Genomic DNA, 22,256 nt, shown 5'->3' with positions numbered 1-22,256 from the left:
GCGACCAAGCTTTAACTTCCTGACTGATGTCTTGAGATGTTGCTTCAATATATCCACATCATGTTCCACCCACATGATGCCATCTATTTTGTGAAGTGCACAAGTCCCTCCTGCAGCAAAGCACCCCCACAACATGATGCTGCCACCCTTGTTCTTCACGGTTGGGATGGTGTTCTTCGGCTTGCAAGCCTCCCCCCTTTTCCTCCAAACATAATGACGGTTTTTATTGTCACGTTCCTGACCTGTTTTCTGTTATTTTTGTATGTGTTTAGTTGGTCAGGGCGTGAGTTGGGGTGGGCATTCTATGTTTTGTGTTTCTATGTTTAGGTCATTGGTAATTAGCCTTATATGGTTCTCAATCAGGGACAGGTGTTTGACGTTTCCTCTGATTGAGAACCATATAAAGGTAGGCTGTTCACACTGTTTGTTTGTGGGTGGTTGTCTTCCGTGTTTGTGTCTGTGCACCACACGGGACTGTTTCAGTTTGTGCGTTCGTTTTAGGTAGTCTGTTCCTGTTTCATGCATTCTTCGTGTTTATGTAAGTTCTTGTTCAGGTCAGTCTACGTCGTTTGTTATTTTGTAGTTTGTTTAAGTGTTTTCGTCTTTACTTTAATAAACTTCATTATGTCCACATTCCACGCTGCACTTTGGTCCAATCCATACTCCTCCTCTTCGGATGAAGAGGAGGAGGACAACCGTTACAGAACCACCCACCTTACAAGGATCAAGCAGCGTGAGAGGAACCAGCAGCAGTGGCCAAAAAAACAGGACTCGTGGACTTGGGAGGAAATATTGGATGGAAAGGGAACCTGGGCTCAACCAGGAGAATATCGCCGCCCCAAAGCTGAGCTGGAGGCAGCGAAAGCAGAGAGGCGGCGTTTCGAGGAGCTAGCTCGGAAGCAGGAGAAGGATCTGGGCTACATGACGTGGGAGGAGATCGACAGGTGGGCGATCGACCTAGGGCGAATGCCAGAGCCCGCCTGGGATTCTCTGGCGCAGTGCGAGGAGGAATACCGGCGAATGGAGGCAGCACGACGACGCGGTAGGAAGCCTGTGAGTAAACCCCAAAAATGTCTTGCGGGGGGGCTAAAAGGGAGAGTGGCGAAGTCAGTTAGGAGACCTGCGCCTACTCCCTGTACTTACCGTGGAGAGCGAGAGTACGGGCAGACACCGTGTTACGCAGTAGAGCGCATGGTGTCTCCGGTACGTGTGCATAGCCCGGTGCAGGTTATTCCACCTCCCCGCACTGGCAGGGCTAGATTGAGTATTGAGCCGGATGTCATGAAGCCGGCCCTACATATCTGGCCACCAGTACGTCTCCTCGGGCCGGCTTACATGGCACCAGCCTTACGCATGGTGTCCCCGGTTCGCCTACATAGCCCGGTGCGCGTTATTCCACCTCCCCGCACTGGTCGGGCGACGGGGAGCATACAACCAGGTAAGGTTGGAAGGGCTCAGTGCTCAAGGGAGCCAGTACGCCTGCACGGTCCGGTATTTCCGGCGCCACCTCCCCACTCCAGCCCAGTACCACCAGTGCCTACACCACGCACCAGGCTTCCAGTGCGTCTCCAGAGCCCTGTTCCTCCTCCCCGCACTCTCCCTGTGGTGCGTGTCTTCCAGCCCAGTGCCTCCAGTTCCGGCACCACGCATCAAGCCTCCTGTGCGTCTCCAGAGCCCTGTACGCACTGTTCCTTCTCCCCGTACTCGCCCTGATGTGCGTGCCCTCTGTCCGGTACCACCAGTGCCGGTACCACGCACCAGGCCTATAGTACGCCTTGAGAGTCCAGTGTGCCCTGTTGCTGCTCCCCGCACTAGCCTGAAGGTGCGTGTCCTTAGCCTGGTACCTCCAGTTCCGGCACCACGAACCAGGCCTACAGTGCGTCTCAGCCGGCCAGAGTCTGCCATCTGCCCAGCGGCGCCTGAACTGCCCGTCTGCCCAACGGCGCCTGAACTGCCCGTCTGCCCAGCGGCGCCTGAACTGCCCAACGACGCCTGAACTGCCCGTCTGCCCAACGCCGTCTGAACTGTCCGTCTGCCAAGCGCCGCATGAACTGCCCGTCCGTACTGAGCCTTCAAAGCCGCCCGTCTGTACTGAGCCTACAAAGCCGCCCGTCTGCCATGAGCCTTCAGAGCCGTCCGCCAGACAGGAGCCGCTAGAGCCTTCCGCCAGACAGGAGCCGCTAGAGCCTTCCGCCAGACAGGATCAGCCAGAGCCTTCCGCCAGACAGGATCAGCGAGAGCCGTCAGCGAGCCATGACCAGCCAGAGCCGTCAGCGAGCCATGACCAGCCAGAGCCGTCAGCCAGCCATGACCAGCCAGAGCCGTCAGCCAGCCATGACCAGCCAGAGCCGTCAGCCAGTCCGGAGCTGCCCCTCAGTCCGGAGCTGACCTTCACTTCGGAGTTGCCCCTCAATCCGGTGTTGCCCCTCATTCTGGTGTTGTCCCTCATTCTGGTGTTGCCCCTCATTCCGGTGCTGCCCCTCATTCCGGTGCTGCCCCTCATTCCGGTATTGCCCCTCATTCCGGTGCTGACCCTTAATCCAGTGGGGTTAATTTGGAGGGTGGTCATTGGGAGGAGGCAAAAAAAGCGGGGATTGATGGGGGGATCATGGTGGGATGGGGACCACGCCCAGAGCCTGAGCCGCCACCGTGGACAGATGCCCACCCAGACCCTCCCCTAGACTTTTGGTGGTGCGTCCGGAGTTCGCACCTTGAGGGGGGGGGGTTCTGTCACGTTCCTGACCTGTTTTCTGTTATTTTTTGTATGTGTTTAGTTGGTCAGGGCGTGAGTTGGGGTGGGCATTCTATGTTTTGTGTTTCTATGTTTAGGTCATTGGTAATTAGCCTTATATGGTTCTCAATCAGGGACAGGTGTTTGACGTTTCCTCTGATTGAGAACCATATAAAGGTAGGCTGTTCACACTGTTTGTTTGTGGGTGGTTGTCTTCCGTGTTTGTGTCTGTGCACCACACGGGACTGTTTCGGTTTGTTCGTTCGTTTTAGGTAGTCTGTTCCTGTTTCATGCGTTCTTCGTGTTTATGTAAGTTCTTGTTCAGGTCATTCTACGTCGTTTGTTATTTTGTAGTTTGTTTAACTTCTTGACACGAGGGGGGCGCCATTTCGTCATAGTACAAATTCATTCCCAAATTAAACTGCCTCGTACTCAATTCTTGCTCGTACAATATACATATTATTATTACTATTGGATAGAAAACACTCTCTAGTTTCTAAAATCGTTTGAATTATGTCTGTGCGTGAAACAGAACTGGACTTAGAGCAATTTCTCTATGTGGAGTTGAGAATGCAGAATTTTCCAACCTGTTCTCAGACCTGTGTATAACTCTGCCTGTCTTCTATTGGTTGAGATGCACTGCATACGCCTTCCCCTGGGTGTCAGCGAATAGAGGGCCTTGAAATGGAGTCTCTAGGCAGATCCGAAAGTCTATAAATTGATTGGAATCAAAGTGTCCCCTCTTTTGATTCTTCGCTCTGACGCAGGGAGGACCTTCGCATGTCGTTTTAGAAGCTCCTGTTTTAGCTCCTAGATATATCCGGCTCTGTTTTTATTCAATATAGGCTTTAAAGACATCATAATCTTGTTATTTAAACCGAGTTATATCAGTTTGTCAGTATATTGCGATTTTCGGGTATTTCATTTTCTGGCGTTGTAGGAAGTTGGGTATCTCTCTCTCGCATGCTATTGTTTACTGCTAATTGCAACGTGGAAGATGACTTTCTCCAACCCAGCAACGATTATTTTGGACAAAGGACACCTATCCCAAGATTCTGATGAGAGGTCATCAAAAAGTAAGAACTATTTATGCTGATAATTCATTGTTCTGTTGAAAAAAGTCAAATGCATAAGACGCCATTACTTGCAGTGTAGCCTTGCTTTATTGCACGCTGTATTGCGCAGTAACGTTAATTTAAAAAATGTAATTCAGCGATTGCATTAAGAACTAATTTGTCTTTCAATTGCTGTCCAACCTGTATTTTTTTTGTCAAGTTTATGAATAGTTTTCGATAAGAATAGGTGCCTTTCCAAGATGGCGCCGGACAGATTGCTTGAGGATTTGGACACTATTCTCATTGTATAAGCACGATTTGTGCCGCTAAATATGCACATTTTCGAACAAACTCTATATGCATTGTGTAATATGATGTTACAGGACTGTCATCTGAAGAATTCTGAGGTTAGTGAAAAAATTAATATATTTTGGTGGTTTATACGTTATCGCTATTTTTGCCTTGAATCAATGCTGGTGTGATGTTTGCTATTGTGGTAAGCTAATATAACGCTATATTGTGTTTTCGCTGTAAAACACTTAGAAAATCTGAAATATTGTCTGGATTCACAAGATCTGTGTCTTTCAATTGCTGTACGATGTGTATTTTTAAGAAATGTTTTAAGATGAGTAATTAGGTAATACACGTTGCTCTCTGTAGTTATTCTAGTCGCTTTGGTGAGAGTTGTGATGGTGGCTGCAATGGTAAACTATGATTTATACCTGAAATATGCACATTTTTCTAACAAAACATATGCTATACAATAAATATGTTATCAGACGGTCATCTGATGAAGTTGTTTCTTGGTTAGTGGCTATTTATATCTTTATTTGGTCAAATTTGTGATAGCTACTGATGGAGTAAAAAACTGGGAGTAAAAAAAGTGGTGTCTTTTGCTAACGTGGTACGTAATAGATTTACATATTGTGTCTTCCCTGTAAAACATTTAAAAAATCAGAAATGATGTCTGGATTCACAAGATGTGTATCTTTCATCTGGTGTCTTGGACTTGTGATTTAATGATATTTAGATGCTAGTATTTACTTGTGACGCTATGCTAGGCTATGCTAGTAGCTTTTCTACTGATGGGGGTGCTCCCGGATCTGGGTTTGGGAGGCGTTAGAGGTTAAGTGTTTTCGTCTTGACTTTAATAAACTTCATTATGTCCACATTCCACGCTGCGCTTTGGTCCAATCCATACTCCTCCTCTTCGGACGAAGAGGAGGAGGACAACCGTTACAATTATGGCCAAACAGTTCTATTTTTGTTTCATCAGACCAGAGGACATTTATCCAAAAAGTACGATCATTGTCCCCATTAGCAGTTGCAAACGATAGTCTGGCTTTTTTATGGCGGTTTTGGAGCAGTGGCTTCTTCCTTGCTGAGCAGGCCTTTCAGGCTATGTCGATATAGGACTCGTTTTACTGTGGATATACACTGCTCAAAAAAATAAAGGGAACACTTAAACAACACAACGTAACTCCAAGTCAATCACACTTCTGTGAAATCAAACTGTCCACTTAGGAAGCAACACTGATTGACAATAAATTTCACATGTTGTTGTGCAAATGGAATAGACAACAGGTGGAAATTATAGGCAATTAGCAAGACACCCCCAATAAAGGAGTGGTTCTGCAGGTGGTGACCACAGACCACCTCTCAGTTCCTATGCTTCCTGGCTGATGTTTTGGTCACTTTTGAATGCTGGCGGTGCTTTCACTCTAGTGGTAGCATGAGTTTTTCTAATGACTGCCTTGCCTGGTTCACCAACTACTTTGCAGACAGAGTTCAGTGTGTCAAATCGGAGGGCATGTTGTCCGGTCCTCTGGCAGTCTCTATGGGGGTACCACAGGGTTCAATTCTCGGGCCGACTCTTTTCTCTGTATATATCAATGATGTTGCTCTTGCTGCGGGCGATTCCCAGATCCACCTCTACGCAGACGACACCATTCTGTATACTTCTGGCCCTTCCTTGGACACTGTGCTATCTAACCTCCAAACGAGCTTCAATGCCATACAACACTCCTTCCGTGGCCTCCAACTGCTCTTAAACGCTAGTAAAACCAAATGCATGCTTTTCAACCGTTCGCTGCCTGCACCCGCACGCCCGACTAGCATCACCACCCTGGACGGTTCCGACCTAGAATATGTGGACATCTATAAGTACCTAGGTGTCTGGCTAGACTGCAAACTCTCCTTCCAGACTCATATCAAACATTTCCAATCCAAAATCAAATCTAGAGTCGGCTTTCTATTTCGCAACAAAGCCTCCTTCACTCACGCCGCCAAACTTACCCTAGTAAAACTGACTATCCTACCGATCGTCGACTTCGGCGATGTCATCTACAAAATAGCTTCCAATACTCTACTCAGCAAACTGGATGCAGTTTATCACAGTGCCATCCGTTTTGTTACTAAAGCACCTTATTCGACCCACCACTGCGACCTGTATGCCCTAGTCGGCTGGCCCTCGCTACATGTTTGTCGTCAGACCCACTGGCTCCAGGTCATCTACAAGGCTATGCTAGGTAAAGTGCCGCCTTATCTCAGTTCACTGGTCACGATGGCTACACCCACCCGTAGCACGCGCATCTCACTGATCATCCCTAAAGCCAAAACCTCATTTGGACGCCTTTCCTTCCAGTTCTCTGCTGCCTGCGACTGGAACGAATTGCAAAAATCTCTGAAGTTGGAGACTTTTATCTCCCTCAACAAATTTAAACATCTGCTATCCGAGCAGCTAACCGATCGCTGCAGCTGTACATAGTCCATCGGTATATAGCCCACCCAATTTACCTACCTCACCCCCCATACTGTTTTTATTTATTTACTTTTCTGCTCTTTTGCACACCAGTATCTCTACTTGCACATGATCATCTGATGTTTTATCACTCCAGTGTTTATCTGCTAAATTGTAATTATTCGATTTATTGCCTACCTCCTCATGCCTTTTGCACACATTGTATATAGATTCTCTTTTTTTCTACCATGTTATTGACTTTATTGTTGTTTATTGTTTACTCCATGTGTAACTCTGTGTTGTTGTCTGTTCACACTGCTATGCTTTATCTAGGCCAGGTCGTAGTTGCAAATGAGAACTTGTTCTCAACTAGCCTACCTGGTTAAATAAAAGTGAAACAAAAAATAAAAATGAGACGGAGTCTACAACCCACACAAGTGGCTCAGGTAGTGCAGCTCATCCAGGATGGCACATCAATGCGAGCTGTGGCAAGAAGGTTTGCTGTGTCTGTCAGCGTAGTGTCCAGAGCATGGAGGCGCTACCAGGAGACAGGCCAGTACATCAGGAGACGTGGAGGAGGCCATAGGAGGGCAACAACCCAGCAGCAGGACCGCTACCTCCGCCTTTGTGCAAGGAGGAGCACTGCCAGAGCCCTGCAAAATGACCTCCAGCAGGCCACAAATGTGCATGCGTCTCCTCAAACGGTCAGAAACAGACCCCATGAGGGTGGTATGAGGGCCCGACGTCCACAGGTGGGGGTTGTGCTTACAGCCCAACACCGTGCAGGACGTTTGGCATTTGCCAGAGAACACCAAGATTGGCAAATTCGCCACTGGCGCCCTGTGCTCTTCACAGATGAAAGCAGGTTCACACTGAGCACGTGACAAACGTGACAGTCTGGAGACGCCGTGGAGAACGTTCTGCTGCCTGCAACATCCTCCAGCATGACCGGTTTGGCGGTGGGTCAGTCATGGTGTGGGGTGGCATTTCTTTGGAGGGCTGGACAGCCCTCCATGGGCTCACCAGAGGTAGCCTGACTGCCATTAGGTACCGAGATGAGATCCTCAGACCCCTTGTGAGACCATATGCTGGTGCGGTTGGCCCTGGGTTCCTCCTAATGCAAGACAATGCTAGACCTCATGTGGCTGGAGTGTATCAGCAGTTCCTGCAAGAGGAAGGCATTGATGCTATGGACTGGCCCGCCCGTTCCCCAGACCTGAATCCAATTGAGCACATCTGGGACATCATGTCTCGCTCCATCCACCAACGCCACGTTGCACCACAGACTGTCCAGGAGTTGGCAGATGCTTTAGTCCAGGTCTGGGAGGAGATCCCTCAGGAGACCATCCGCCACCTCATCAGGAGCATGCCCAGGCATTGTAGGGAGGTCATACAGGCACGTGGAGGCCACACACACTACTGAGCTCATTTTGACCTGTTTTAAGGACATTACATCAAAGTTGGATCAGCCTGTAGTGTGGTTTTCCACTTTAATTTTGAGTGTGACTCCAAATCCAGACCTCCATGGGTTGATAAATTTGATTTCCATTGATCATTTTTGTGTGATTTTGTTGTCAGCACATTCAACTATGTAAAGAAAAAATTATTTAATAAGAATAGTTCATTCATTCATATCTAGGATGTGTTATTTTAGTGTTCTCTTTATTTTTTGGAGCAGTGTAGATACTTTTGTACCTGTTTCCTCCAGCATCTCTGTTGTTCTGGGATTGATTTGCACTTCTCGCACCAAAGTACGTTCATCTCTAGGAGAACGCGTTTTCTTCCTGGGCAGTATGACGGCTGTGTGGTCACATGGTGTTTATACATGCATACTATTGTTTGTACAGATGAATGTGGTACCTTCAGGTGTTTGGAAATAGCTCCCAAGGATAAACCAGACTTGTGGAGGTCTACAATTGTTTTTCTGAGGTCTTGGCTGATTTCTTTTGATTTTCCCATGATGTCAAGCAAAGAGGCACTGAGTTTGAAGGTAGGCCTTGAAATACATCCACAGGTATATCTCCAATTGACTCAAATTATGTCAATTAGCCTATCAGAAGCTTCTAAAGCCATGACATCATTTTCTGGAATTTTCCAAGCTGTTTAAAAGGCACAGTCAACTTAGTGTATGTAAACTTCTGACCCACTATAATTGTGATACAGTGAATTATAAGTGAAATAATCTGTCTGTAAACAATTGTTGGAAAAATGACTTGTGTCATGCACAAAGTAGATGTCCTAACCGACTTGCCAAAACTATAGTTTGTTTACAATAAATTTGTGGATTGGTTGAAAAAACGAGTTTTAATGACTCCAACCTAAGTGTACGTAAACTTCCGACTTCAACTGTAGGGAGATGATCTAATGACGCCAAGAAAAATACAGCACTACACAGAACAAAAGCAGAAAAATACTAAGCGCACACTTCCAACAACTAAACCAGTTCAGGTCAAGCAGTCACTTGACAGAGTAAAAACATTTCAGCGAGACAACTCAAAGGCAAAATCCATTAACCTTTTCATGCGTGAGTTCCAAATCTCTCTAACGGTCACCCCAGCGTGAGTTTCTTTATGCACGTGATGGCTACAATGTTCTCTCCATTCCAGAATGTGATTGTTACGCAACAGTACATTTAATCTGCGCTGCTCTCAAGCCAAAGAACGCAGTCTGTTTTTATTTATATAGTCTGTTTCCAACTTGTCAATTTCAAATGATTTTCGAACGCGTTTTTATTTTCTAACAACAGTTTGAATTGAGGTGTGTGCCGTCTCCTCATTCATTCACATAAAAGTAGTCCTTTTTACATTTGGTGACAATACATTTTTTTTTACATTTCTGACCCGGACAAAATTCCCCAAGCACTTTCCAATTGTTTGTGCAGTTCAAGTCTGCAGGCATTTGCGCATCTCTCGTCAGAACAGGATCTGCACACGTGTTCACATTTTTCGTCTGTTGCCCGCATCACAGTCATTGTCGTTACCAATAATAACTTTGGAAATGTGTGTTTCTATCAAAGTAAGCACCTTATTACGTTATAAAAGTTTCTGTATGTCGTGTTATGCCGTTTCTACTGCAGCTCACTGTCTGTATGGAGCATTATATGTGTATATTCCTTATAACCGCGGACACGCGAGGTAACGTTACTCATTTCACAACCTTTATGGCGTTATATTCAATCGTGCTTATGTAGCTAGCTACATTCTTCTATTAGCTCTGTAAACCAATGCTAATTGCGTCAGAGAAGTATTAGCTTGTGTTGTATTTTGAAGCTACCCTGTGCCTTATGACTCCCAAGTGACGCAGCGGTCTAAGGCACAGCATCTCAGTGCTAGAGGTGTCACTACATTCATCCTGGTCCAAATCCAGGCTGCGTTTCTATCAAAGTGTTTTATTATGTTAATAGTTTCTGTATGTGAACTGTACGTCCAATTACAAAAAATCCCTTGTTCAGTAATCATCTCATTTGTTAGTTGGCGGTGAACTATGTGGCCATTGAGGGCTGCGTTGATCAGATGGAAAAATATCTTCTTATACCACTTGGTCGTTTTCCGAGTGCACAAAGCTGTTTATCATGTCTGCCTTATCCACTGCCCCCATTTTGAGGTTATAGTCAAGCACACAGTCTGGTTAGATTTTTCTCTCTCCCGTCAGGTGGTCCACATTCTCTGTGGTCGACATGACTGCTGTATAGACAGTGGAGAGGACATAGACGTCTCGTTTGTCATGCCACTTTACTGCCAGCTGTTGACCGTTCTCCTTTAACTCCACCTCCCCTCTCTGCATCTTCCTGCATCCGAATGCTGGCATCCCCTCCTGTTCGACCTGACTGTGCCACAGGCCCCTGTTCTGTTGGAAAGCAGATGCTGGAAGAGTGTGGGACTGCTGTACCAATTGTCCACATACAAAGTGTGTCCCTTGCTGAGATGAGGAGCCAGCATGGTCATCACCATGGACCCGGACACCCCAAGCCCCTCATAATGTTGGATGTCAGTGGTGGACCCTGTGTAAACTATAATGTCCTGGACAAATCCTGTCTTCATGTCGCACATGACAAAGAACTTTAGCCTGTGCCTTTTGGAGGGAATATATTGACGGAATGCCAGCCTACCTTTCCATAACATCAGGCACAAAGGCACAAAGACTCGACCAAATGCTGATGTCAGGCTGGTAAGAACATTTATTTTATATAACAAGGTTATTTAGGATGGCAGTAGCATTGTTGATGAAATACAGGCTTCGCAGCAGAACTAGGAAGTGGTCTTGTGAAAAGAGGGTGGCAAAGAAGGGAGTTGCAAACATAGGATCTGTGCTCCAGTATTCTCTTAGGGAGTTTTTCTTTACTATGCCCATGAGAAGGACGGTCACCAGGAAAGTATACATTTCACTAATTGTGGTTGTCACCCATTTAGCGAGTTTCCCACACACGCCTGGCTCTCTTCTCTTAGGCATAGCGATTGGTCTCATGTACTATGTCTCCCACCAGCTCCTTTGTAGGAAACAACTTGAGGCACTCAAATAGAAATGGCAAGGGGCGTTGCACTCCAGACTGGGACTCATCAAAGCAAACAACAGGGCCAGGAGGGGTGAAATGGCTGGCGGCCTTACAGCTACCACAGAACTCCAGTACTTCATCCACTGTCGGTCTGCCTCCATCACCACCAGCATCTTCAAAGGGACCTGGGACTTCATCAGTGGACAAGGAGTCCTCAGATTCAGGGTTCTCAATGGCTACAAGGTTGGGGGGCAGCTTCTCACTGTCAGAATCTGATTCCTGACTTCCTGATATAAAAAAAATCTCCAGAATTTCCACATTTGTGAGTTGTCTCCTTTGAAAAGACATTGTTAATGCTACAGCTTCTCACTAGCTATATACATAAATATACAACAACACTGAATGACTCAGAGTGGAAGTGAAAGGTTACGTAATTGACTACAAATATGACCGCTTGTGTTACTTATAAAAAATGACTACTTGTGTTACGTCAATCTTTCCTCAGTTAGCAGGACAAACCTTTCACTAAGACAAATGTAGACTACATTTTTCTGGTTTGGATGATTGTGTTATGCTGTAGATACTTCTATGAATGTCTGAACATTGCATCCAAAAATAAACTGCTCACATTCTGGACATAACTTTGTAAGGACTGTGTTTGTACAAAATGTTTCTGAAAAAAAAACAGTGGTCAGCTCAAAATGCTGATTGTTGCGTCATTCGAAACGGTCCGTTCTAAATAAGCGTTCTAATCACACCGGTTTGATCGTACGCTACAGGGACCACTGTAGAATGATCACACCCGTGTGATGGTACCTGTGAAAAGGTTAGCGCCAAGAATGGAATTCATTGCCCTTGACAATCAACCGTTCCCTGGCGTGGATGATGTTGGCATTCGCCAACTGGTCAAGCACCTTGAGCCACGGTACACACTACCAAGTAGACAAATTAGGCGCTATTCTTCAGATGTTGCCCTACCAAAACGCACATCTATGAGCTACTTGCTATGGGCGTCACTGCTATTAGCTTCACGACTGACATTTGGACCAGCGATGTCAGCCCCATGAGCATACTGAGTCTGACAGCACAGTGGGTCAACAAGGATTTTGTACTGAGGAAAGCCGTATTGCAGCTTGGAAACACGAACACACTCCTAGCGCAATTCGAACAACTGAATCGAGAAATAAACTCATCAACTGCGTCTGCAGCAGACGTGATACCCTCTGTCATGGCATTGAAACGCCTGCTCAACAAAACTGCAAACACAGACTGTGGGGTTAAAACTTGCAAAAGCACTCGAGGCTGTGAACAAGCGATTCGGAGGCATTCTCTCTGACCCTCTATACCATGCTCGATGCTAGGTACAGGGACCACTACTTCGATGCAGACAAGAAACAGGGATTATGTCAAATGTTCGAGACACAGCTGGACAAGATGTAAACGGACAGTGACAGTGTGCACCGAGGAAGAGAGGCCACAGACAGACAGAGCTGAAACTTCACTGCTTGACATGTATGATGAAATCCTGGTTGAGAATGAACAACGAAACAGCACAGTAGTGGTCGACCGATTAAATCGGCATAGCCGATATGTTTGGTTTTGTTTCCAGATTTGACCATATTAAGGACCAAAGGCTCATATTTCTGTGTGTTTATTATAATTAAGTCTATGATTTGATAGAGCAGTCTGACTGAGAGGTGGTAGGCAGCAGCAGGCTCGTAAGCATTCATTCAAACAGCACTTTACAGTGTTTGTCAGCAGCTCTTAGCAATGCTTGAAGCACAGCGCTGTTTATGACTTCAAGCCTATCAACTTCCGAGATTAGGCTGGCTAAAGTGACTATAAAAACATCCAATAGTCAAAGTTATATTAATTACATATGGTCGAGAGAAATAGTCAACGCATCATAAATATATATATACAGTGGGGCAAAAAAGTATTTAGTCAGCCACCAATTGTGCAAGTTCTCCCACTTAAAAAGATGAGAGGCCTGTAATTTTCATCATAGGTACACTTCAACTATGACAGACAAAATGAGGAAAAAAATTCCAGAAAATCACATTGTAGGATTTTTAATGAATTTATTTGCCAATTATGGTGAAAAATAAGTATTTGGTCAATAACAAAAGTTTATCTCAATACTTTGTTATATACCCTTTGTTGGCAATGACAGAGGTCAAACATTTTCTGTAAGTCTTCACAAGGTTTTCACACACTGTTGCTGGTATTCTGGCCCATTCCTCCATGCAGATCTCCTCTAGAGCAGTGATGTTTTGGGGCTGTTGCTGGGCAACACGGACTTTCAACTCCCTCCAAAGATTTTCTATGGGGTTGAGATCTGGAGACTGGCTAGGCCACTCCAGGACCTTGAAATGCTTTTTACGAAGCCACTCCTTCGTTGCCCGGGCGGTGTGTTTGGGATCATTGTCATGCTGAAAGACCCAGCCACGTTTCATCTTCAATGCCTTTGCTGATAGGAGGTTTTCACTCAAAATCTCACAATACATGGCCCCATTCATTTTTTCCTTTACACGGATCAGTCGTCCTGGTCCCTTTGCAGAAAAACAGCCCCAAAGCATGATGTTTCCACCCCCATGCTTCACAGTAGGTATGATGTTCTTTGGATGCAACTCAGCATTCTTTGTCCTCCAAACACGACGAGTTGAGTTTTTACCAAAAAGTTCTATTTTGGTTTCATCTGACCATATGACATTCTCCCAATCTTCTTCTGGATCATCTAAATGCTCTCTAGCAAACTTTAAACGGGCCTGGACATGTACTGGCTTAAGCAGGGGGACACGTCTCGCACTGCAGGATTTGAGTCCCTGGCGGCGTAGTGTGTTACTGATGGTAGGCTTTGTTACTTTTGGCCCCAGCTCTCTGCAGGTCATTCACTAGGTCCCACCGTGTGGTTCTGGGATTTTTGCTCACCGTTCTTGTGATCATTTTGACCCCACGGGGTGAGATCTTGCGTGGAGCCCCAGATCGAGGGAGATTATCAGTGGTCTTGTATGTCTTCCATTTCCTAATAATTACTCCCACAGTTGATTTCTTCAAACCAAGCTGCTTACCTATTGCAGATTCAGTCTTCCCAGCCTGGTGCAGGTCTACAATTTTGTTTCTGATGTCCTCTGACAGATCTTTGGTCTTGGCCATAGTGGAGTTTGGAGTGTGACTGTTTGAGGTTGTGGACAGGTGTCTTTTATACTGATAACAAGTTCAAACAGGTGCCATTAATACAGGTAACGAGTGGAAGACAGAGGAGCCTCTTAAAGAAGAAGTTACAGGTCTGTGAGAGCCAGAAATCTTGCTTGTTTGTAGGTGACTAAATACTTATTTTCCACCATAATTTGCAAATAAATTCATTAAAAATCCTACAATGTGATTTTCTGGATTTTTTTCTCTCATTTTGTCTGTCATAGTTGAAATGTACCTATGATGAAAATTACAGGCCTCTCTCATCTTTTTAAGTGGGAGAACTTGCACAATTGGTGGCTGACTAAATACTTTTTTGCCCCACTGTATATTAATCAGCATCGGCTTTTTTGGTCCTCCAAACGGTATCGGTGTTGAAAAATCATAATCGGTCGACCTTTAGTACAGCAAGTAAATGAAATAAATAGGTTTTGATTATGTTTTACTGGTAATGGGGACATACGTAAATGCCAACAAAATACCTTTTCGGTCAGTGTGTGTGTGAACTATTTAACTGTACTAGAATGCTTAAAAGGCCACAGAAATGTCAAATATCGGTATTGTTTTTTTGGGCAAGGAAAATATTGGATATTGGTATCGGCCAAAAATGTCATATTGGTGCATCTCTAATATAAATATATAGAGATTTATATTTACTAAGGAGAAAGAAGCTATTCATTTTATGGGGCATACTCAACCAACCCACCACCAATATGTAGCACCCACTTGAGGTAAAAACCTGGCTGCTACTTCAGTGCAGCCTAAACTACCAGCACTAGAGAAGACGAGGGAATAAGGATGGATTTCTTACCTGAATCTCATATAAATGAGCGATGTGGAACTGAACTGTGAATAGAAAAAGAGAGAGCGAGAGATATAAACTGATACACAGGACAGGAGAATAATCACTTACATAGGGTGCTCTCTCACGTTTCCCCTAGTGATGAAACCAAAACAGAAGCTACAGCAACAACTGGTAGAAATTCATGAGAAGAAAAACATGTTTTTACAGAAAGAGCTATAGCAAATAAATCCATGTACTGTTTCTGTATCCCTGTGGGGAAAAGATGGGTGCAGACCAAAGTAGTCTGCATGGTGTGTGGTTACAGATGGGAGAGGGGGAGGTTAGGTCCCCAGTGTGTGTGTGTGTGTGTGTAGATGAAACTGCTCACATGTAAGTGTGTGTCAGAGTCTCAGCTCTGGCGAGGTAGTTTATGCCGACCCCCCCCCCTAATGCTGTCTCCTAGGCAACCCCGTCTTACGCAGGCGTTCGGAGTGTGTGTGTGTGTGTGTGTGTGTGTGTGTATTTGTGCGCACCAGCGTGTGTCTCCTTGACAACCCCTGGCTCAGGCAAACGGGCTGTGGGGAAATGGCATGACAACTGGGAGGAAATAATCAAATGATAAAAATATCCAGCCTGCATTCTGAGGCCTTTCCTTTATGTGGTTAATACAGAGAAATGGTCAACCTGACAATGTCATATTTAATAATCCAGCAACACATCAGCTCACCTACCTAGCTCAAAATTCTGGGAGAGAACAGGAAAGAGAGGTAATGAATTGGGGTTTCAGTGATGGTACCAAAGAGGAGAGGAATGCTGTTTGTGTGTGTGCACGCGGGCGTGCAGAGAGAGAAATGGGGTGTAATGTTACTTACTTTCAGCTTTGGACAAAGTGCAAGGGTTGGAGTCAATCAAAGCCAGTTGAAAATGCTGCAGAGAAAGAGAAAGAGAAAGAGCGAGAGAAACAGAGAGAGAAAGTCATGTTGGAGGGTTTCCATGCAACTTTGTTCCTATATGACAAAGGTTCAGCATTTTACATGAAGGATACACACGTCTGGTTCCTCCAGGCTGACAAACGTATGCTTAAAAAGTATAATGTGGAATTGATCCACTGGATGGTCTAACAGGGCAACAGACAGAGAGTGCGTCCACAAAGACAGGGTTGTCAATGGCAGTGGTTCTCAAACCTCTCCATGGGGACCCCCAGAAGTTTCACAATTTTGTTGTAGCCCTGAACTAACTCATCAGATTCACCTAGTCAAGGGCTTGATGATTAGTTGACCATTTTAAAAATCAGGTGTGCTATAGCTGTGGAATAGTTAAAATACATAGAACGGCTGAGGGTCCCACGAGGAGAGATTTGAGAACCCCTGGCCTATGGGACTAGCCTCCACGATCCTGCTGCAATGTCTCCTCAACTCTCTGTGGATGATATAATTTCCCCAACTCCCCCTAGTCTAGCGTTTGCAAATGAATGAGACTGGATAGGTGTAACCAATATTGCGATAGCCTCACCTAACCTTCCAGAGGGCTCCTCGACATATAATTTTTTACCTATCCAGTCTCTTCAGATGTGCACCCACCAGGTGAAGGGGAGGCTAGTCACTCAGACAGACACACCAGCAGCAGACATAGCAGAGCAGCAGCCTTTCACTGCAGCAGAAAGCAGCCCTTTAAACACACACCACACACACACACCTCAGCATCAACGACCCCATTACACTGCAGCAACATGACAGAGAGGGGGGAGAGAAACAGAGAAGGGGAGGGGGATAACAGAGGCGACCTGCAGAATGTCCTCATCCTCCTCCGATCCTTCGTCTCACCACGTCATATGTCCATTCATCTTATCCAAGCGGACATTCCTTCTGTTCATTCTTGGAAGGACAGACTTAATCCTCCCTATTCCTACAGTAGTAACTGTCTGTCTGTCACATATGACAGGACTCCGGAGCAGCCTGGACACTAATGCTCACGCTTGGCGGATGGGAGTTTAGCCTGGATGCTACTGCAAATGTTAACTTGTGGCTAACCGTTAACCCCACCCAAGGCTCACAGAGAGATTAACCCAGAACACAGAGCCAGGTGGTAGGTCAGTGCCACCAAGCTTTCCAGTAGGGAAGCAAAGTCTACACTCATTGCTTTGGAACAGGATGGAGATTTGAATCACTTTGATCCTCATCCTGCCCTGTCTGACACCTCAGCAACAAACGGCCCAATCCCAACTAATAATCCCTGCTAGTCAGCCAAGCAGAAAGCCATCTGCAGCAGACAGCCTAATCAACCAGCCAGTCAGTCCAGCCAGCTGGTTAAGAGCAGTAGCTCCCCCTCCTGTACCTGGGGCAGGCAGCAGGCCCCAGTTTTAACATGTAGTCTCTACTGGTTTCAGATGCTTGTTCTGGTGGCTGCAGCCCTTAGTGCCATTTCAGGAAGCATGTGAAGGAAGACATGATCTGGACCTCAAGCCACCAACCCTGGTCTTGGGAGAGCTACAGGCTTTTGTTCCAGCCCAGCTTTAACTAACACACCTGATTCATCACAACCTTCCTGCTGTAGTTCTCCAGCACAAGTAAAGGAGTAACAGAACAGCCAGCAGCACTATAAAGGCCATAGCATAATCCCCCTATACAAATACACCATGACCATAATGCCTAAACAAATAGATAAATAACACACTTCTGCAGCATGCAGAAAAATGGTGCCAGAGAAGAAGACTGATGTTTTACGTGTCCCCAACCGATTGTGTTTTTTTGTTCATTTAGTTGCACAATTCTTTTTACTTATTTTGTACAATGTTGCTGCTACCGTCTCTTATGACCGAAATCAACTTCTGGACATCAGGACTGCGATTACTCACCACGGACTGGCAGAATCCATTTTTTCCTTTAACGAGTCGGACGAGCCCGACGCGAACGATATACTGCTTTCTCGGGAACAGGCCCAGATCCCCGTGATTTGCGTGAAGAGGAGGCGGAGAAAAAGAGGCCAGAGGGCAGGCTGCCTTCTGAGAATTAGTAGGCGATCGAATAAACCCCCACTTCCTTCCATTCTGCTAGAAAACGTGCAATCTTTGGAGAATAAAATAGATGACCTACGCGCAAGATTAAACTACCAACTGTACATTCAAAATTGTAACATCTTATGCTTCACGGAGTCGTGGCTGAACGATGACACTATCAACATACAGCTGGCTGGTTATACGCTGTACAGGCAGGATAGAACAACGGCGTCTGGTAAGACAAGAGGCGGCGGAAGATGTATTTTTGTAAATAACAGCTGGTGCACGATATCTAAGGAAGTCTTGAGCTACTGCTCACCTGAGGTAGAGTATCTCATGATAAGCCATAGACCACACTATCTACCTCGAGAGTTTTCATCTGTATTTTTCGTAGATGTTTACATACCACCTCAGTCAGAGGCTGGCACCATAAGCAAACAAGAAAATGCTCTCCCAGAGGCGGCGCTCCTAGTAGCCTGGGACTTTAATGCAGGGAAACCTAAATATTTTTTACCTCATTTCTATCAGCATGTTAAATGCAACCAGAGAGAAAAAAAACAGATAAAAAAAAATACAAAATAAAAACTCTGACCCCCTTTATTCCACACACAGCTCTCCCTCGACCTCCATTTGGCAAATCTGACCATAATTCTATCCTCCTGATTCCTGCTTACAAGCAACAATTAAAGCAGGAAGCACCAGCGACTAGATAAATAAAAATGTGGTCAGATGAAGCAGATGCTAAGCTACAGGACTGTTTTGCTAGCACAGACTGGAATATGTTCCGGGATTCCTCCGATGGTATTGAGGAGTACACATCAGTCACCGGCAAAATCAATAAGTGCATCGAGGACATCGTCCCCACAGTGACCGTATGTACATACCCCAACCAGAGGCCATGGATTACAGGCAACATCCGCACTGAGCTAAAGGCTAGAGCTGCCGTTTTCATGGAGCGGGACTCTAACCCGGAAGCTTATAAGAAATCCAGCTATGCCTCCGATGAACCATCAAACAGGCAAAGCGTCAATACAGGACTAAGATCGAATCGTACTACACCGGCTCTGACACTCGTCGGATGTGACAGGGCTTGCAAACCATTACAGACTACAAAGAGAAGCACGGCCGAGAGCAGCCCAGTGACACATGCCTACCAGACGAGCTAAACTACTTCTATGCTGGCTTCGAAGCAAATGGCACTGAAACATGCAAGAGAGCATCAGCTGTTCCAGAAGACTGTGTGATCACGCTCTCCGCAGCCGATGTGAGTAAGACCTTTAAACAGGTCAACATTCACAAGGCCGCAGGGCCAGACTGATTACCAGCACATGTACTGCGAGCATGCGCTGACCAACTGGCAAGTGTCTTCACTGACATGTTCAACCTCTCCTTGTCCTAGTCTGTAATACCAACATGTTTTAAGCAGACCACCACAGTGCCTGTGCCCAAGAACACTAAGGTACCCTGCCTAAATGACTATTGACCCGTAGCACTCACGTCTGTAGCCATGAAGTGCTTTGAAAGGCTGGTCATGGCTCACAATTCCATTATCCCAGAAACCCTAGGCCCACTCCAATTTGCATACCGCCCCAACTGATCCAAAGATGATGAAACCTCTATTGCACTCCACACTGCCCTTTACCCACCTGGACAAAAATAACACCTATGTGAGAATGCTATTCATTGACTACAGCTCAGCGTTCAACACCATAGTGCCCCCAAAGCTCATCAATAAGCTAAGGACCATAGGAATAAAGACCTCCCTCTGCAACCACATCCACCATGCTGATCCTCAACACAGGGGCCCCCTCTGGGGTGCGTGCTCAGTCCCCTCCTGTGCTCCCTGTTCACCCACGACTGCATGGCCAGGCACGACTCCAACACCATCATTAAGTTTGCCGATGACACAATAGTGGTAGGTCTGATCACAGACAATTACGAGACAGCCTATGGGGAGGAAGTCAGAGACCAGACCGTGTGGTGCAAGGACAACAACCTCTCCCTCAACGTGATCAAGACAAAGGAGATGATTGTGGACTACAGGAAAAAGAGGACCGAGCACGCCCCCATTCTCGTCAATGGGGTTACAGTGGAGCAGGTTGAGAGCTTCAAGTTCCTTGGTGTCCAAATCACCAACAAACTAACATGGTCCAAGCACACAAGAGGGCACGACAAAACCTATTCCCCCTCAGGAGACTGAAAAGATGTGGCATAGGTCCTCAGATCCTCAAAAAGTTCTACAGCTGCACCATTGAGAGCATCCTGTCTGGTTGCATCACTGCCTGGTATGGCAACTGCTCGGCCTCCGACCGCAAGGTACTACAGAGGGTAGTGCGAACGGCCCAGTACATCACTGGGGCCAAGCTCCTTGCCATCCAGGACCTCTATACATGTGGGTGTCAGAGGAAGGCCCTAAAAATTGTCAAAGACTCCAGCCACCCTAATCATAGACTGTTCTCTCTGCTACCGCACAGCAAGCGGTAACGGAGTGCCAAGTCTAGGTCCAAGAGGCTTCTAAACAGCTTCTACCCCCAAGCCATAAGACTCCTGAACATCTAATCAAATGGCTACCCAGACTATTTACATTGCCCCCCTATTTTACGCCACTGCTACTCTCTGTTGTTATCATCTATGCATAGTCACTTTAATAACTCTACCTACAGTGGGGCAAAAAAGTATTTAGTCAGCCACCAATTGTGCAAGTTCTCCCACTTAAAAAGATGAGAGGCCTGTAATTTTCATCATAGGTACACTTCAACTATGACAGACAAAATGAGAGAAAAAATCCAGAAAATCACATTGTAGGATTTTTTATTAATTTATTTGCAAATTATGGTGAAAAATAAGTATTTAGTCACCTACAAACAAGCAAGATTTCTGGCTCTCACAGACCTGTAACTTCTTCTTTAAGAGGCTCCTCTGTCCTCCACTCGTTACCTGTATTAATGGCACCTGTTTGAACTTGTTATCAGTATAAAAGACACCTGTCCACAACCTCAAACAGTCACACTCCAAACTCCACTATGGCCAAGACCAAAGAGCTGTCAAAGGACATCAGAAACAAAATTGTAGACCTGCACCAGGCTGGGAAGACTGAATCTACAATAGGTAAGCAGCTTGGTTTGAAGAAATCAACTGTGGGAGCAATTACTAGGAAATGGAAGACATACAAGACCACTGATAATCTCCCTCGATCTGGGGCTCCACGCAAGATCTCACCCCGTGGGGTCAAAATGATCACAAGAACAGTGAGCAAAAATCCCAGAACCACACGGTGGGACCTAGTGAATGACCTGCAGAGAGCTGGGGCCAAAAGTAACAAAGCCTACCATCAGTAACACACTACGCCGCCAGGGACTCAAATCCTGCAGTGCCAGACGTGTCCCCCTGCTTAAGCCAGTACATGTCCAGGCCCGTCTGAAGTTTGCTAGAGAGCATTTGAATGATCCAGAAGAAGATTGGGAGAATGTCATATGGTCACATGAAACCAATATAGAACTTTTTGGTAAAAACTCAACTCGTCGTGTTTGGAGGACAACGAATGCTGAGTTGCATCCAAAGAACACCATACCTACTGTGAAGCATGGGGGTGGAAACATCACGCTTTGGGGCTGTTTTTCTGCAAAGGGACCAGGACGACTGATCCGTGTAAAGGAAAGAATGAATGGGGCCATGTATCGTGAGATTTTGAGTGAAAACCTCCTTCTATCAGCAAGGGCATTGAAGATGAAACGTGGCTGGGTCTTTCAGCATGACAATGATCCCAAACACACCGCCCGGGCAACGAAGGAGTGGCTTCGTAAAAAGCATTTCAAGGTCCTGGAGTGGCCTAGCCAGTCTCCAGATCTCAACCCCATAGAAAATCTTTGGAGGGAGTTGAAAGTCCGTGTTGCCCAGCAACAGCCCCAAAACATCACTGCTCTAGAGGAGATCTGCATGGAGGAATGGGCCAAAATACCAGCAACAGTGTGTGAAAACCTTGTGAAGACTTACAGAAAACATTTGACCTCTGTCATTGCCAACAAAGGGTATATAACAAAGTATTGAGATAAACTTTTGTTATTGACCAAATACTTATTTTCCACCATAATTTGCAAATAAATTCATTAAAAATCCTATAATGTGATTTTCTGGATTTTTTCCCCTCATTTTGTCTGTCATAGTTGAAGTGTACCTATGATAAATTACAGGCCTCTCTCATCTTTTTAAGTGGGAGAACTTGCACAATTGGTGGCTGACTAAATAATTTTTTGCCCCACTGTAC

The 22,256-nt window shown here is 45.7% G+C and overlaps 1 protein-coding gene across 3 annotated transcripts in view; it reads right to left on the bottom strand.

Moving 5' to 3' along the window:
• Positions 1 to 22,256, bottom strand: part of kdm6a (lysine (K)-specific demethylase 6A) — a 96,603-nt gene that overhangs the window by 37,242 nt on the left and 37,105 nt on the right. For all 3 annotated transcript variants that reach the window (XM_055870331.1, XM_055870332.1, XM_055870333.1), the window contains 2 exons: positions 15,870 to 15,924; positions 15,025 to 15,059 (listed from right to left, as the gene is read on the bottom strand). In XM_055870331.1, the coding sequence (XP_055726306.1) occupies positions 15,025 to 15,059; positions 15,870 to 15,924 (90 nt within the window). The remainder of the gene's footprint in view (positions 1 to 15,024; positions 15,060 to 15,869; positions 15,925 to 22,256) is intronic.

Source organism: Salvelinus fontinalis, chromosome 19, assembly GCF_029448725.1.
Source record: "Salvelinus fontinalis isolate EN_2023a chromosome 19, ASM2944872v1, whole genome shotgun sequence".
NCBI classification, from domain to species: domain Eukaryota; kingdom Metazoa; phylum Chordata; class Actinopteri; order Salmoniformes; family Salmonidae; genus Salvelinus; species Salvelinus fontinalis.
This window is presented reverse-complemented; position numbering and strand designations above follow the sequence as displayed.